The sequence below is a fragment of the Penicillium oxalicum genome, chromosome I (assembly GCF_001723175.1).
Source record: "Penicillium oxalicum strain HP7-1 chromosome I, whole genome shotgun sequence".
Classification (NCBI taxonomy): Eukaryota; Fungi; Ascomycota; class Eurotiomycetes; order Eurotiales; family Aspergillaceae; genus Penicillium; species Penicillium oxalicum.
Genome location: NC_064650.1, coordinates 4927530 through 4942628, shown reverse-complemented (window position 1 = coordinate 4942628; position 15099 = coordinate 4927530). Strand labels below are relative to the sequence as shown.

Sequence of the window (15099 nt, the reverse complement as noted above, 5' to 3'; positions counted from 1 at the left end):
TGGTTAAGTAAGAAGTGTATGTGCTGTAAGGCCAAAGTGGGATCAAAGTATGATCAAGATTTGAGAAGAAAGAATGTAAAGGGTTTGAGGGAGGAAAGGGGGAAAGGATAGCAGAGCGTGAGTGAGAGAGGGCTTTTATAGCCCACCAGGAGGCACTAGTTTCGCGTCACCTTCCTCGATGAGGATCAACGCAATGTGGGTGAGTTGGTTACGGGCAATCCCATTTCATTGATACGCGACAGAACGGAAACGGGGTCCATGAAGATAGAATACAGGACGGGATCAGGCCATTGGGAGAAGGACTCAATCCCAGGGCAGCCAACCCGGACAGTAATCCGTCATTCCAATCGCAACCCAACCTTGCGGACTCTAACGGAAGAACCGCCCTAGCAGGCCGCCTGCCAGGTTGTTCACAATTCCTCCACCCAGAGCCCGGTTGGCAAATGTCGAGGCTTGACTGAACTTATCACACCGCGAGAAAGCAACGGTGTTAGTGATAGTCAGAATCAAAGCAATACCTGAGCAGAAAGGTCAGCACATGAAGACTCTAAAGCAGCGAGGTTATTCACTGCATTTGCACTTGAACACTACAACGGATGCTTACCAACAAGACTCAGCCAGATCACACCCACCAACCGCACTATGGCAAGGACCGCTAGTCCAACCCATAGAGCTGGCGTCAGATATAAGCTCAGCCAGAAGAAGCGCTTGTCTGTGGCGCTTATAGTGCGAACATTCGGGTCAGATGATTCAAAGACCATATGTGAGTCGCCGGAAGCTGTGTCGACTTCATTCCACCATCGGAGACCGACAAGACGGCGTCCTGCAATATTCTTGAGGTAATAAAAGTCCGCTGACAGAAGTAGGAGGGTCAGGATGAACACCAGGACACTGAACAAGATGGTTAGCAGGCAAGCCTATAATATTCCCGGCAGATGGTGCAGATATCTCACAAGTTATGGATGAACAAGACACCAAAGAGATACATCAGCAACGCGCCTGTTTTCAAATCACATCAGTCGGCTATTCAAGAGGTTCTAGCTCCAAGCCATGTCAACAATCAAGCTGCACATACCAATGCGGATACCCAAGAAGACAAGTAGCGTGATCGGATGTGCGCTTAGCCGCCAGTTCAAATCACCTGCATGTGCCTGCTCCATGATGATAGAGATGGGAATTGATCTCTCGGTCTCCAGTGGCGATGAGAGCAACTCGAATGATGTCCCTTTCAAAGAGGTGCTTGCAATGGAATAGTGTCTCTTTGGAGTCGCGACTATCAACAGGCAGCTGCTTGGCGGTCGGAGTTGGCAGTACACACGCAGGATGACACTGAATCGGTCTTATCGGCTTCGGGCCGAGCTGATACGGGGGATCTGTTGTGAGGACGACCCCGTCACTTAAAGACTGATAGTCTTGAGGGGAATTGGGAAAAGCCGACAGCCTCGAGCTGGGCGACCATCTCGAGGCTGCACCTTGATGCCCCCTTTGGTGCACTCATGCTATGCCAAAGCGTTATAACCCTATCAGTCTCACGTTGTGCAGTGAAGCTATATTCTTGCACGGGAAGTCGCTCACTCTCAGTCGAATTGAGCTCTAACAACGACATACAGTAAGTTCTTGGGTGCATTCTCATGTCGCTCTGGAATCTAGGAGAGTGCTAGGTTGCGCCCAAAGTCACATCAAAGACGTCTGCTTTTCTAGACGAGACATCAAGGCCGACAGCCCATCCGACCCTCTACACCACATTCGGGCCTGGTTACTGATTCAATGGAAAGCAATAGGTAGGAGACAGTTCTTTAAATTAGTCTTGAAAAAGGCTGTGGAAGACGAAAGGTTCATCATGACAATGCGATGGGTATCGTGTCGCACGATGTAATCGCAGATTACACCAAAAGAGATCATCAGTTCTTCGTTTCTAGGTCCTCGCGTCTCAGCAACTGGATCTTGCCCATAGTGAGAGGTGACTGGCCTCCCTCTGCGTGTACGGTCTCATTCTCTGCCAGGGCTTTAGCGAGAGATTTGTCGTAACTGGAGGGGTCGATGCCCAGAATACCGCCGACATAGCCCCCGCGTTCGCCAGGCACACTGAATTCTCGGAAGAGATAACGCCACTCATTGAGCCAAGCTTTCACAGCCTTGCCAATCTTATCCTTTCCATTTTTGGAATGGTGGCCAGTACCCGTGATAGCATAAATGACCGCGATTCCCTCGCGCGCGTGCTTGAGCAGGATTTTCTCCAGATACTCAATTGCTTCCTCAGGGTGGAGACCATGCAGATCAACATAGAGCTCTTCTGACGCTCCATCCAGGCCAGCCTGGAGCAAGTGTTGATTACGTTCTTCATAAAGTTGACGTGCGGCTTCCCGATGACAACGACGCATGGCATCGTTCTCAGCCTGGCCTCGGAGGGAAAGTGCTTTGGCAGCTCGTGCGTCGTTTCGATTCCATGCTTGCGCGGCGCTGAAGTGACAAAGTTAGTGACCTAGAACCCCCGAAAGTCTAGTTCATCAGGACTGGCCAGTCAGATTTGACCTACCTCTGAAGGAATTTATTTCGAACGGTTCCATGGCGGATAGCTTCGGTTCGATACTTGATGTACTGTTGATTGGCTCTCGCGCCAGTCTCGAGCCAAGGAATATGTTTCGGGGCAGGAATCGCCATGGCTGCGGCACTGTTCTCACGGCCCTTGGTCTCTTTGGTACTCTTGGGGGAGGCTTTACCCTTGTTGGGACCCGGCGAGGGCGACATACGGACAACATCTGCTAGGGAAGAGGGAAGATTCTCCTTGACTCCGTGATGGGCGGCCCGTTTACCATGATGTTTCTTCCCAGCGTTCTTGGAGGTGACTGCAGCGAGTGTTGGGAAAGCATCTGGATCATCCACTGACAGAGCGGATGGGTTCAGATCGGGTCGGTTCTGATGACGACTGGCCGGTCGGGAATTTGGACGACCAAGATGAGTCAGGCTACCATTACGTCTCCCCATACCTGGATGAAGACCGGGAGGTATGGTTTTGGCCGGAGAACCAAGGCCGGGGTAACGGCTAGTGTATTGGTTGGTCCATTGCTCGTCCATGGCAGCGGCTGAAAGCGGCGGGAATGCATCTGAGCCGTCTGCTGGGAAAAGAGTACTTGGCGCCGGAGATACGGGGCGGCTGTTGCTCGAAACGCTGAGATTGGAAATGAGCGCCGAGGGATCATGAGAGAAAGGGCATCCATCGCCTGCGAGGCAATTGCCCATCACCCAATACCTGTAGCCGATTTGTGGTCAGCTTTCTTCACGATTCTATCCATTCATTTCAGTACGCAATGGCTGGGGGAGGAGCCACTCACTTGCAAACGTGGCTAGTCAAATCATGGCTGAAACGACAATCAGCTCTCAGGCACTGCCCGGTCGATAGCCAGTATTTGCACACCACAGGGCTACGGCTATTACCGGATGGCGTCAGGGGTCGGGCTTGCTCCATGGCCATGGATTTGCCGACCAACACACGGGCATCCTCTGTTTGCTTCATGACGGCCTCGGCCTCGCTGTTCTGCGAGAGGGCGGCAATGGTAGCGCCCAAGTCATAGCTGTTTGCTTCCAAAGCGCTCTCGATCTCTTCATTTGTTCTCTTATCGCCCAGCACCGTGCGCAGGATGTCATGGGGACTCATGTCCGGAACAAACTCCGCAGCTGTCGCGCTCAGAGATCCGGGAACGCTGAGGCCTCCCGCGGATGAGGTTGTGCTGTTGGCATCGTCCCCGACAAGCCAATCGACGTTGCTGTCACTGCCCAGATCATCATAGAAATTTGAGATGTGGCCTTGTTCGGAAAACTCATAGGCGTTGAGGTTTGGGGAATGCGGGATGGGTTGCGCAAGCGCAAGGCGGGGTGAGGGTCGCGGTGAGGTGAACGGAGAGACAGTCGAGGAAAGCGGAGCTCGAGAGAATGCCCCGCGCGAGTTCTGCACCCACGATGTGCTCCCGGGACTGGTTCCCAAGGTGCCCAAGGTTGGTTGTGGTGATAGCGGGGTAGCAGCGCGAGCCATCTGCCATGGCGCTGGCGATGATCTACGGATCACGGTATGGCGAGCTGGGGGAGGCGACGAGTCCGGAAGGGTGCGATTGCGATGCCGCCACAGTATGTCCAAAACCGCATTCTCCAGGGATGGGCCTGCAAGTGACGAGTTGGCGCGCAAGAAGTCTTCCACTTTCTCTGCCTGCTCTTCTCCATCCAGCGTTTGATCTTGGAGAATTTCCAAGCACTGTTCAAGGAGCTCCTCGGAAACCATGTTGAGCGTCCGATGCGACAGTGCCGGCTGGGCTGGCGATCGTCACAGCTCACAAAAGCCAAAACACGACAGGAAGGCGTCACTCGAGGGGTAAGCTCACGTAATGATTCGCACTTGAGCAGAAATGGGACAGAAGCGGTTAAAATGCGAGGGAAAGGTACACCGACGTTTGAGACTGGGTAGACTTGATGTCAAATGCAGCGATCCATGATCTTGATTCAAGCAAGGTTGATGGTTGGTCGAGCTGAGGAGGGTGCGATAAAGGGGTCAATATTCCTCTCCACTTCCAAATGATTATCGCAAGAGACCAGGAATAGTCACATCGATCCGCCTAGGGCAGAATCAATTGCCGACACATATAGATCATGCCAAAGTTTAGATCGGATGAGAATCAAGCATTGGACGAAGAGTGACCCGAGACCAACAAAAGAGGTGGGGGAGGAGGGAGACAAAGGCGGAGAAAATAGATCAACCTCAAGCTCCAGTCAAACGGATGTTGGACAGTTGGGGTCCGAGTACTAGAATCAATAATAACATTTAGGTCCGCTTCGCCTTCCTGACGGAGAAGACTTCAGTTCGCTGTAATAGCAGGGCAAATTAACCTATCTATTTTGGTTTATTCTAAGAACAATGTCCGAGTCTTCGGTTTGCGACTCCTGATTTCAATCCGATCCAAAATGGTTACTTGCATTGCTCAGTGCAGCGACTGTACACAACCACTGACGGTACATACTGTAGTCTCGAGTGTACTGCGGACCAGGTGTATGCTCCAGTGTCAGTACTAGCTCCGACTGGGATTCTTGACCCGTATGGAATTGATCTTGCAGGCGTCCCTTTAGTTCACGGAATGGATCAGGCGCAGAGTCGATAGAAAGCTTCCGATGGATGACCTCGTCAACACCGAAAGCTCCAGCGGATCCGCTTGTACCTAATTTTTGAGGCCTGAAGGAGGTGCCGCCGACCGAGGCCCCCCACGACTCAGCCTCAAGCGTTGGAACCCGACTTTTCACGGCCCATGAAACCTGCCTGCATCTGGACGGGCTGGTTCACGCTGACACATCCCCTTCTGCGCGCTAGTCCTACCTGCAGCGATGCATTAACACTTTGATTGTTCGTCACGCCCTTCAATTATCAGAGAGGTATCCAGAGTTGCTCGATCTCTGGGCCTGATCTCTATCCCCCCGTTCCCCGTGCCGATCACACCGAGGGCACCCCAGATCTTATCGTGCTGCCTGTCACTATTCGCAAGCATCCTTCGCAATGCCTGCGGACTACGAATCCACGGCACGGGCATTGTCCCTGCCGACATCGCCACCAGAGCCGCTGATGGACTCCCCCGAAGGACGACGAGGAACAGCCGATCTGGAGTCGATCAGGCAGACGCGACTCGTCGGCACGGTGGTCGGTGAACCGGCGGCTGGGTTTCGCGAGCGAACGATGGAGAGGGGAAGAATGCTATGGCGGTTAGCCAACGAACGATACAATCAGTTGACGCTTCTCCAGAAGATTGGACTATACGCGGCTTCATTTGCCGCTCTCGCTTTAGGGGTTGGCATCATACACTTAACGAACAAATTGTTCACTTGGCTGGGCCCGGTTGCAGAGCAATGGCAGAAGTCCTGGTTGGTCGCATTTATCATTTGGATAAGCACCTTCTTCATCTCATTCCCACCATTAGTGGGCTGGTCGACTTTGGGAACGGTGGCGGGATACATCTATGGGTGGTGGAAAGGGTGAGTTCAACCTACAGTCCGACATCATCCCCATTGCGTGTCGGGGTGTAAATGCGCACGATCTGCTAACCTTTTACGACCCCAGATGGCTCATCTTCAGTACCGCGACTGTCGTCGGATCGACTGCCTCATTTTACGTGTCGCGCACCGTACTCTCCAAATTTGTCAAACGCATGATGGAACGTGACAAGCGGTTCGCGGCACTGGCCTTGACCCTCAAATACGACGGCTTGAAGCTCCTCTGCATGATTCGTCTATGCCCCCTACCATACTCATTCTGCAATGGAGCAGTCTCAACATTCCCGACTGTACAGCCGTTGATGTACGGGCTGGCGACGGCAATCATCAGCCCCAAGCTCTTGGTCCCTGCGTTCATCGGAAGCCGTCTGAGGCTGTTTTCCGACAAGAGCGAGCAAATGAGTGCCGGGTCGAAGGCCATCAACATCATCAGCATCATTGTGACTGTTTGCATTGGAGTTTTTACGGTTTATTACATCTACAACCGGTAAGTGGTTTTTGTCCCCTCGGGATAACCGTGGCGTGTCATGTTCTCGATTACAGGGGCCCAAATATGGATAGGTAGATGCTCACTCTCATGGATTCCAATCAGAACACTGGCTCGTGCCAAAGAACTAGAGGACCAAGAACGTGAAGAAATTCGCCAGTCCCTTCAAGCCGATCATGCGGCTCATCGGGCCCATCGCAGATTCTCCGACGACGACAATGTGAATGCGGCTGCAAAGGTGTTGGCCGAGGACGAAGAAACACGCATTGGCTTTGGCGACTTGGACAATGACAATGTGGATTTGGATCTGGACGATGACAGTGACAGCAAGCCCTCGCGTTCACGGAGCAAGAGGCCAGGCCGGAATTCATACCACGATGACTTCACGGATAACGACTCGGACGATTATCCTGACGGAGGACATGAGACGTATGGACTCCATAGGCATATCCCATCATGAGATCCAACGGAAGTACCCGCCTGTGTATAGAGAAAAGGTGGTGCCAAGTCTGTAATAGATCGTCATGGTTTCTTGACCCTGGGCCTGAAATTTGCATCGAATGCTCCGAGGAACACACGCTTCACATTTCCTCCTTACCATGGTCGTTTCAATTTGACGCCAGACCTTCTAGCAGATTTAGATGTGAATATTTCGAGACCCACAGTAAAACCATCATTGCAGCAGATGCAATCCCTATGGACGAAGCGGAATGAAATGGAAGGCCATGTCGTAGTTGACCATCAGGCGGACTGAAAAATACGCTGTTCCGAGGGATCAGGGCACAACGACCTTGGACTCGACTTCAAATTTCACGCCTCTTCCTGCTAATCCACCCAGGCTCCAGGTCGCAGGTTTTCTCGATCGATGCGAAGTTAGTGACGGATCTGTACTGACCAGGCTTGATGAAGGGGGGAGCATCAAATTGAAGGTGATGTCTGTGGTGGTTCCCTAGGCCCCCGCCCTTGACTACCGACTTCCACTTGAGCCACCATCGGACTACATCGCCACGCAACGGGAAAAGGCACGGAGGTCCATCATATGCAACATATCTCTTCCAAATCGCAAGCAAATCCATCGACTTGACTACCTCGTACCTAAACCCTCCTTCCACAATTTCATTTCTTCCCCCACAATGTCATCCATGCTTGGTGTGAGTGTGGGCCAAAATCGCGCTACTTGAACACAAGTCTGGGCTGTGGTGCTGTGAATCTTCAGACGTGAAGATCGAAGATAGGCAGTGCTCATCTCAACATCACTCGTGCCACTGTTGACTTTTCACTTCCTTCTCCCTTCAATCTTTTTTTCTCGACCAATCTCGACTTCAACTTCGAGGAGGTCGTGGAAGACAAAGCATCGTGAGCAGTTCTTCCCTGGAAGATGGACGCTCTATCATCGATGGTGGCCCCTCCCTTTGCGAGTGATCCTCCGAGCCAACATCTCTTCCCCCGCCCAAATGAACCAGTGACATTCCTTAAAGATGATAGTTGTGAAATGGTGGACTCAGTACATTCAGAAACGTTTGAACCGCCGGCCAAAAGACGCCGCACAGAGACTGGTGCCATCAGCTCCATTGTACCTCCCCCATCTGTTGCGACTCCGGAATTCCAGAGCCGGCTGTGTGGAGATGAAACCTTCTCGCATAACTCTGTGTCTAAGGGCTCACACAGAGATTATGACACCTCAGGATTCCACTTGAGGGCTGTCTCGCAGTCCTTGCATGCCTCCGCCACGTCAACCTCAGTCTCCTCATCTTTTGAGCCTGGAAAATCTTCAACACCCCCATCTACGCCGGCCGACTCTATCCACACCCCTCCAGCACTCTCCAATCTCAGTGAGGCAGAGAGAAAGAATATCGGTGTATCCAGATGTCGACCCCGCTCATCCATCCCAGCCAAGTTGACGCCGACGGTGTACGGCCAGCAGTGCGTAGCTGCTGCTTATGCATCTCGACTTGATCCGTATGCATTGCATGAGAACGAACAAGCGCTTCTCCAAGACCATCTCTGCCACATGCACGTAACCGTCTATCTGAACATTCGAAATGGCATCCTTCGTCTATGGACGCGTAATCCGATGGTCAGCGTTAGCCGAGAAGAGGCATTGGGTTGTGCAAAAGACTACCGTTGGATGAATTTGGCTGCATTCGCGTATGACTGGCTAGCGCGCCACGGATACATCAATTTTGGTTGCGTGGAAGTCCCTCTTCCACTCGTGCCTCCCCGGCGAGGACGTCGAAAGGAAGGTCCCGTTATCCTCGTTGTTGGTGCTGGCGTCGGAGGTCTTGGATGTGCTCGGCAGCTAGAGGGGCTTTTCAAGCACTATCGGGACTCAGACACTGAGCCGAGGGTTGTTGTGGTTGAAGGGCGCCCAAGAATTGGCGGTCGCGTTTATTCTCACCCACTTCGCAGCCTTCGAACCGATTCGTTGCCACCAGGGCTGGCGCCGAAAGTCGAAATGGGTGCTCAAATAATCATCGGCTTTGACCGTGGCAACCCCCTCGATCAGATTGTTCGTGGTCAATTGGCACTTCATCACCATTTCCTCCACGACCTTTCCACAATCTATGACTTTGACGGATCCCCCGTACCCAATAATCAGGATGAGATGGTCAACAAGCTGTATCAGGACATCTCAGAGCGCGCCTTCGGCTATCGTCACAAAAAGCTCGTTCGACAAACCGCAGAGGGCGATCATGAAATGATAGACAATGGCAGGGAGACGACGATTGACGACGGTATTACAGTACGACAATGGGAGGAGGCCAGAGCGGCAGGGACTACAGATTTGCTAGTCCCCACAAAGCACATCCGGCGACGTCGTGGAGTCGGCCACAAAACAGGGAGTCAGGCATCGATGCCTCTCACAGGTAGGGAACCTGAAAGTGAAGCCGATGATCTGGTCGCAGCGTCGGCTGCTCAAGCTGCAGGCTGGGATTTAAACGCCGGCTTCGATCCTAGTGACAACCTCCATTTAGATCGAGTCGCTCATGAGAGCGAGGCGCAGAATCTCGGTGCTGTTATGGACGAGGGAGTCAATCAATATCGGGAAATGCTTCCTCTCACACCCAAAGACATGCGTCTTCTCAATTGGCACTTTGCAAATCTGGAGTATTCATTTGCTGCAAACCCTAAGAAGCTCAGTCTGACCCTAGCGGACCAGGATTCCGGGAATGAGTTCGAGGGCCTACATTCGATGGTTGTGGGTGGTTACAACCAATTGCCCTATGGCTTGTATTCAGTACCTGATAAGCTGGATGTGCGGACCAATAAGACGGTGACCAAAATCTCGTACGATGCAAATGCTGAAGGCAACACCAAGGCAACTGTCCACTGTGACAATGGCGAAAAATTCGTGGGAGATCATGTTGTGTACACTGGCTCGCTGGGTACACTTCAACACCGGACTGTCGAGTTTGACCCGCCGCTCCCAAATTGGAAGCAGAGCGCAGTCGACCGTTTGGGGTTCGGCCTCTTGAACAAGGTCATCCTTGTTTTTGATGAGCCTTTCTGGGATGTTGAGCGCGACTTTTTCGGACTTCTTCGCACGCCAGATGACGTCGAGAGCATGAATCAGGCAGATTATGCGACAAATCGCGGCCGTTTCTACCTGTTCTGGAATTGTATCAGAACAACGGGGCTGCCAGTGCTGGTCGGGCTTATGGCGGGCGATGCAGCGCATCAAGCTGAGAAAATCACAGATGCCGAGATTATCACCGAAGTTACAGGGCAGTTGCGGAATGTCTTCAAACACACGGTCGTCCCTGATCCCCTCGAGACCGTTGTCACCAGATGGGCGTCCGATCCGTTTACGCGAGGGAGCTACTCTTTCGTTGCCGCAGGCGCTCACCTTGAAGATTACGAAACGATGGCTCGTCCGGTTGGCAATCTGCACTTTGCCGGTGAGGCTACCTGCGGAACTCATCCCGCAACCGTGCATGGAGCGTATCTGTCGGGCCTACGAGCGGCAGCAGAGGTGATTGAGGCCACCGTCGGCCGCGTTCAGATTCCTCAGCCCCTTGTCCCTGACAAACCTATCTTTAATGGGGCTTCGCCACCGAGAGGGAATACCAGGACGGATACGCCGAAACCCTCGATCTCAGTTGCCCCGTCTTGCCTTCCGAGTGCTACCGACAAGCACCGCCAGAAGGCATATGAACAGGCCATGTGGGCAGCCATTTACGCCAAACTGGGTCCTACCCCATCACCCCCGGCCAAGGTGGGGCGAAACCCCTTCTTGTTGTATCAGAAGGACTTTTGGACCAAATGCAAGGAACAGTGTGACAACGCGCGGCGGGTGGCCTCCAATAACCCCAATGCAAAGGCGTCCCGAGACGACGTTCGTGCGGCGCTTGGCTTGATGTGGCGAAATGCTCCTCAGGAGCAGAAGCAGCCCTACATGGACCAAGTCGACGCCAACCGAACGGCGAGCGAGGAAGCCCTGGAGAAATTCAAGGCGGTAGCCGCTGAATGGAATCGGCGATCATTGGAGGTCAAGGCCAAGTGGTGTGCCGAGAATCCCATTGAGAGTTGGCAAGTGCCGTCGAACTCTGCTTCCTTGAACTAGGTCGCCTTGGTCTAGTTTCCGGGATTCTTGTAGCCATCATTGCTCGTAATTCTCATTCTCATCTTCGAGCAATTGAATAATTTTTTCTTGTAATATTGGGACCTATAATTTACTACATGCGGTTAGTTTTACCGTTCCTGGACTAGCGCCCTAATACACTGTCATGTAACCTCCTCCGTAGTAGCCTTGACATAAAAGATCCGACCTCGCCATTTCAACGTCTTTGCTTCTTCTTCTTCCCTCCCCTCCACTCCTCTATCTTGCGCCCATCTCCGCCCCCTTTCTTTCACTCTGGCCCCCACCGACCACTGCGCCTTGGCTTTCAGCCCGATGTGTTGACCTTCTCTTCTTCCATTGGTGTTCATCTACATACATGTACAACTAAGTTTTGGAGCTTGTAAGCTGAGATTGATAGAGACCTTCTGGAACATTTAGTGATCGGGCTCGTTTTCGTTCACGCCTAATTAATTAGAGCCTGGGTAATGTGCATGAGACAATAGCAATTTGAAGCAAGCATGTCTAAATTATTTTGGCAGTATTAATCCCGCACAGCTACCAAGCACTAACAAGCCCTGTGGATAGCGTCTATTCGCTTAATATGGATGTTTCTTATTTCGCTAGGCTTAAAGATACTTACCTGCGTACACTACAACTTGCAGACTCAAATTATGACGGTATGTACCTTGAACTAAGCTATTATCATAAGTTGCTCACGTGTTTGATAGCTCCAAATCGCCCTTATAAGTCAAAGGAAGACGGTCGTTTCAGTTTGCCTTCTTCGAACTTAACAAAACAACATGAATGTATTACCCTCTCACGACCACTCTCTACAATAAGGCCATAATAAGGATAGAATACAAAGAAGCTATGGAATAGCCATTACCCGTGGAGCTGCACAATACTAAGAGGTACTCGGAAATAAGACAGGGGTAGTTTATAACAGACCGAACCTGAAATAATATATGAAGATGGTAGTGTGCCTACTCACAAAGAGGTGCATGAATACAGAAATACTTGGGAAAGATGCAGTTTGATTCGTCCGGCCATGTTAAATAAATGCTCCCAATAGTATCGGGAACAATAACAAAAGGGTCTGTCATGGTTTTGCTAGGCCCTGAGATGTGAATACCTCGTATATAACTAATTCCGCACTACTTAGCACCACTGTAGCTTATTAAATCAATTGCGTATTCCCTTGGAAGGAGCATCGCTGATGCCCAAGCAAAACAAGGGGTTAACGATTTAGGCACCCCCACCTATCTGCATTTCCTCTTCAAATAGTCTCGCTGTCTCTTGACTATTACCATACTTTCTCAAATGAAGTAAGCTCACGAATAAGTTCATGACCTAAAACAAATTTCACTGGCGCAAATTGGAAACCGTACTTTATTCTGCTGTCAAGTACATCACTCAATCAAGAAAAGGGTTCTAAGACCCAAGTTATCACAACATTTGCGATGCCGTTTCGTTATCGGATCCTCTGACTGCTTAAAGGCCTGTTGAACTGCTTAGAATAAGTTGTGGGTCATTCAAATCAAGACAGTGCAACACTAAGCTTACCTTTCAAAAAGTGACTTAGAGTCCACACATAGCCGATGTTGTAACTGGTCTTGGTTGGATATTGTCTGCAGCACCCCTGGCATTTGCATTTCCCCAATTCTTAACTTCGATCTCCAGTGCATTTAAATTACTGCATTTCAGGATTGTCTGTCCATTGATAGACTTTTGCAGAAGGGCCAGCACCCATAGGACCCAGACTCGGCAGGTGATGCCTGGAGCGTTCAGCTGGCTATCGTATATCCTGATGGTCTGATCCAAAAGGCCTTCCCATCTACTTGGGACATGAGCGATTCTGAAAAGCCCAACAAGAAGGAAGGACTTGAGCACCTCCGCATTAGGCCCATGGTCGGGTATCCAGCCACTACCTTGCTGCTTGATATGATACTTTGTGCCACCACTATCGGGATGACGATGAAAGTAAAGACCCCAGTGGAAATCATTCTGTATTGGGGGGTGATTTCTGATGAATAAGATGATGTAAAGCCCATTGACTTTCAGATTTGCAAGGGACATGTCTGGAAGAAGTTGGTTACTGATAAACCAGAAAGCAATGGAATTTTGAAGTCGATTGTTGTAGACTATGAGGCTGCTGCTTGTAAACCGGCAGATCCAAAGTCAAGGTAGCTTCCCTTTATACCCTATGTTGATTGCTTTCTCGGCCTAATCAATCACTAATAGGATGCTTGTAATATCAATTTGATTCTATTTATGGCCTCAATGTATAGGCAAAAGAGGCATTGGAAGGTCCTTGAACTTAGCATTTTTCGCGCGCGCTTCTATGGAGGGCGCTACAGTATGGTCAGACACTAGGTATTATAATGAGTACAGTGCGTCGTACAAACCATGCCCATGCCTGAAAGGCAGCTAACTAAACTTGTGGTTGGGGCCAAGAAATAGGCCCAGTCATTTGTCGCCTAGAAGATTGATTCTGACGACTTGTAGGCGAACCAGAGAGTGTGATCGACGACTGTTCCTGGCCAATAATCGCCCTTTAATATGCGCCACTTCTCGGCCAGAGGATCGAGCTGTATGCTGTGGCTTGATCACGTAGTTAAGTGATATCATTTCTAATGCCCTACCACACGTATGGTATCGCAGACCCAGGTTAACGATTACTTGCCTCACGAAGGCAAGGATTGTTTCCAGTAGGTTTTAATAGGTTTACAATTTTAGGTAGCAAAGGCCCCTCTCTCGGCAGTGGTTCTAGCCTGTCTGAAACGTAGATCTACATCTCTTGAGCACATGATTGATAGTAGTGAGTTGCGCAATCATTCGTACAAAAAAAAGTACAAGAGGAAAGAGGAGTACAATCAAACCAAGAGCCTAGCGGAGAATCACCAGTAGTATGAAGCACTTGTTAGAGAAGTCAATGCACGTTCACATTCCAACTCCGCCAAATACGCGCCACCACCTAGGCCCATCACGAAGCTGTACCACCAAAATTCCTCCCGTGTGAATCTCAATGCTGTGGTGAAATCCCAATAGTCAGGGTACCAACCTGCCGATTCCCAGTCTAGAAAGCCTGTGATCCGGCTCCCACTGACAAGGATATTATGTGGTTTAAGATCGCTGTGGGTAAAGACAATACGATGTGACATCTTGTCTATACCTTTAGCAAGGCTCAGTGCATTATTGTATGCCGATTCGGACGAGAAACCACCCGACCAAGAAGTTCGGATAAGATATTCGTTAAATTCTTCCTCGGACTCAAATGGACCAGCAAAGTGGTTAGGAATGCGAACGCTCCTAATCGAAGTACCTAACAGAGAGCAGATTCTCTTTCCACCCCACGGGTTTGTCCATCCACGCATCGCCTCTAAGTAGGTTTTGAGCCCTTTTAAGACCGACTTTTTGTCTTCACTACTCAGTGTTTCATACACTTGGCCTAATTCGTTACCAGGTAAGCGAGCCATCAATATTGAGACAGGAGCATGTGGAGTATCTGGATGGTCTCTATAGCAAATCGCTCTTGGAACCGGGAAGCCAGCTGCTCTAGCTACCTGCATAGCTAGCACCTCTTCCAGTCTAGTGCTATCAGACCATTTCAGAATCAGTCCAAACGGAAGCTGAGCAATTTGGTTGTCGTAAGCGATCCCAACCCAGCTGCAATAAGACCGAGAGAATCGTCGCATATATTTGTGCAAAATGCCCCAGAGTCGACGCAGCAAGGAATGTGTCGGCCGAGGCGTGGGTGGTATTTCGTTCGCGATCGACCGAACGTTGTTTTCCTTCCATGTAAAGTCTGGCAGAAGGCAGCGAGGTATATACCAAGTTCTCATGACAACAAGGAAGACAAAGGCCACCAATTAGCTGCCAATTGTAAATCGGGATAAGGTGTCGATCGCACCCCCTTGTCATCCAACGGGTTCGTGAGCGGCTGATACAGCTAAGGGAGTGGTTGAAGCGATATGTGTGGTGAGAAGAGTCGGACAGGAGTGATGAAAGCTTGTCAGATCGAGAGAGG

At 50.7% G+C, this 15099-nt stretch overlaps 6 protein-coding genes across 6 annotated transcripts; 2 read left to right on the top strand and 4 right to left on the bottom strand.

Annotated features, from left to right (window-relative positions):
* Positions 1-369: 369 nt before the first annotated feature.
* Positions 370-1160, bottom strand: POX_a01627 (Golgi apparatus membrane protein tvp23; the record flags this gene model as incomplete). The annotated part of the gene is made up of 4 exons (XM_050110553.1): positions 370-518; positions 605-891; positions 954-999; positions 1076-1160. The coding sequence occupies 4 exons, from the start codon at positions 1158-1160 to the stop codon at positions 370-372; spliced, it is 567 nt and encodes a 188-aa protein (XP_049974321.1).
* A 741-nt stretch (positions 1161-1901) lies between these two features.
* Positions 1902-4273, bottom strand: POX_a01626 (uncharacterized protein; the record flags this gene model as incomplete). Its single annotated transcript, XM_050110552.1, has 3 exons — positions 1902-2460; positions 2537-3250; positions 3333-4273. 3 exons carry the CDS (start codon positions 4271-4273, stop codon positions 1902-1904), a joined length of 2214 nt encoding a protein of 737 aa, XP_049974320.1.
* Positions 4274-5533: 1260 nt separating this feature from the next.
* Positions 5534-6971, top strand: POX_a01625 (Golgi apparatus membrane protein tvp38; the record flags this gene model as incomplete). Its single annotated transcript, XM_050110551.1, has 3 exons — positions 5534-6006; positions 6092-6511; positions 6617-6971. The coding sequence occupies 3 exons, from the start codon at positions 5534-5536 to the stop codon at positions 6969-6971; spliced, it is 1248 nt and encodes a 415-aa protein (XP_049974319.1).
* A 918-nt stretch (positions 6972-7889) lies between these two features.
* On the top strand, positions 7890-11075 carry POX_a01624 (uncharacterized protein; the record flags this gene model as incomplete). Its single annotated transcript, XM_050110550.1, has 1 exon — positions 7890-11075. The coding sequence occupies one exon, from the start codon at positions 7890-7892 to the stop codon at positions 11073-11075; it is 3186 nt and encodes a 1061-aa protein (XP_049974318.1).
* Positions 11076-12650: 1575 nt separating this feature from the next.
* On the bottom strand, positions 12651-13148 carry POX_a01623 (uncharacterized protein; the record flags this gene model as incomplete). The annotated part of the gene is made up of 1 exon (XM_050110549.1): positions 12651-13148. One exon carries the CDS (start codon positions 13146-13148, stop codon positions 12651-12653), a length of 498 nt encoding a protein of 165 aa, XP_049974317.1.
* Positions 13149-13969: 821 nt separating this feature from the next.
* Positions 13970-14767, bottom strand: POX_a01622 (uncharacterized protein; the record flags this gene model as incomplete). Its single annotated transcript, XM_050110548.1, has 1 exon — positions 13970-14767. The coding sequence occupies one exon, from the start codon at positions 14765-14767 to the stop codon at positions 13970-13972; it is 798 nt and encodes a 265-aa protein (XP_049974316.1).
* Between the last annotated feature and the right edge of the window lie 332 nt (positions 14768-15099).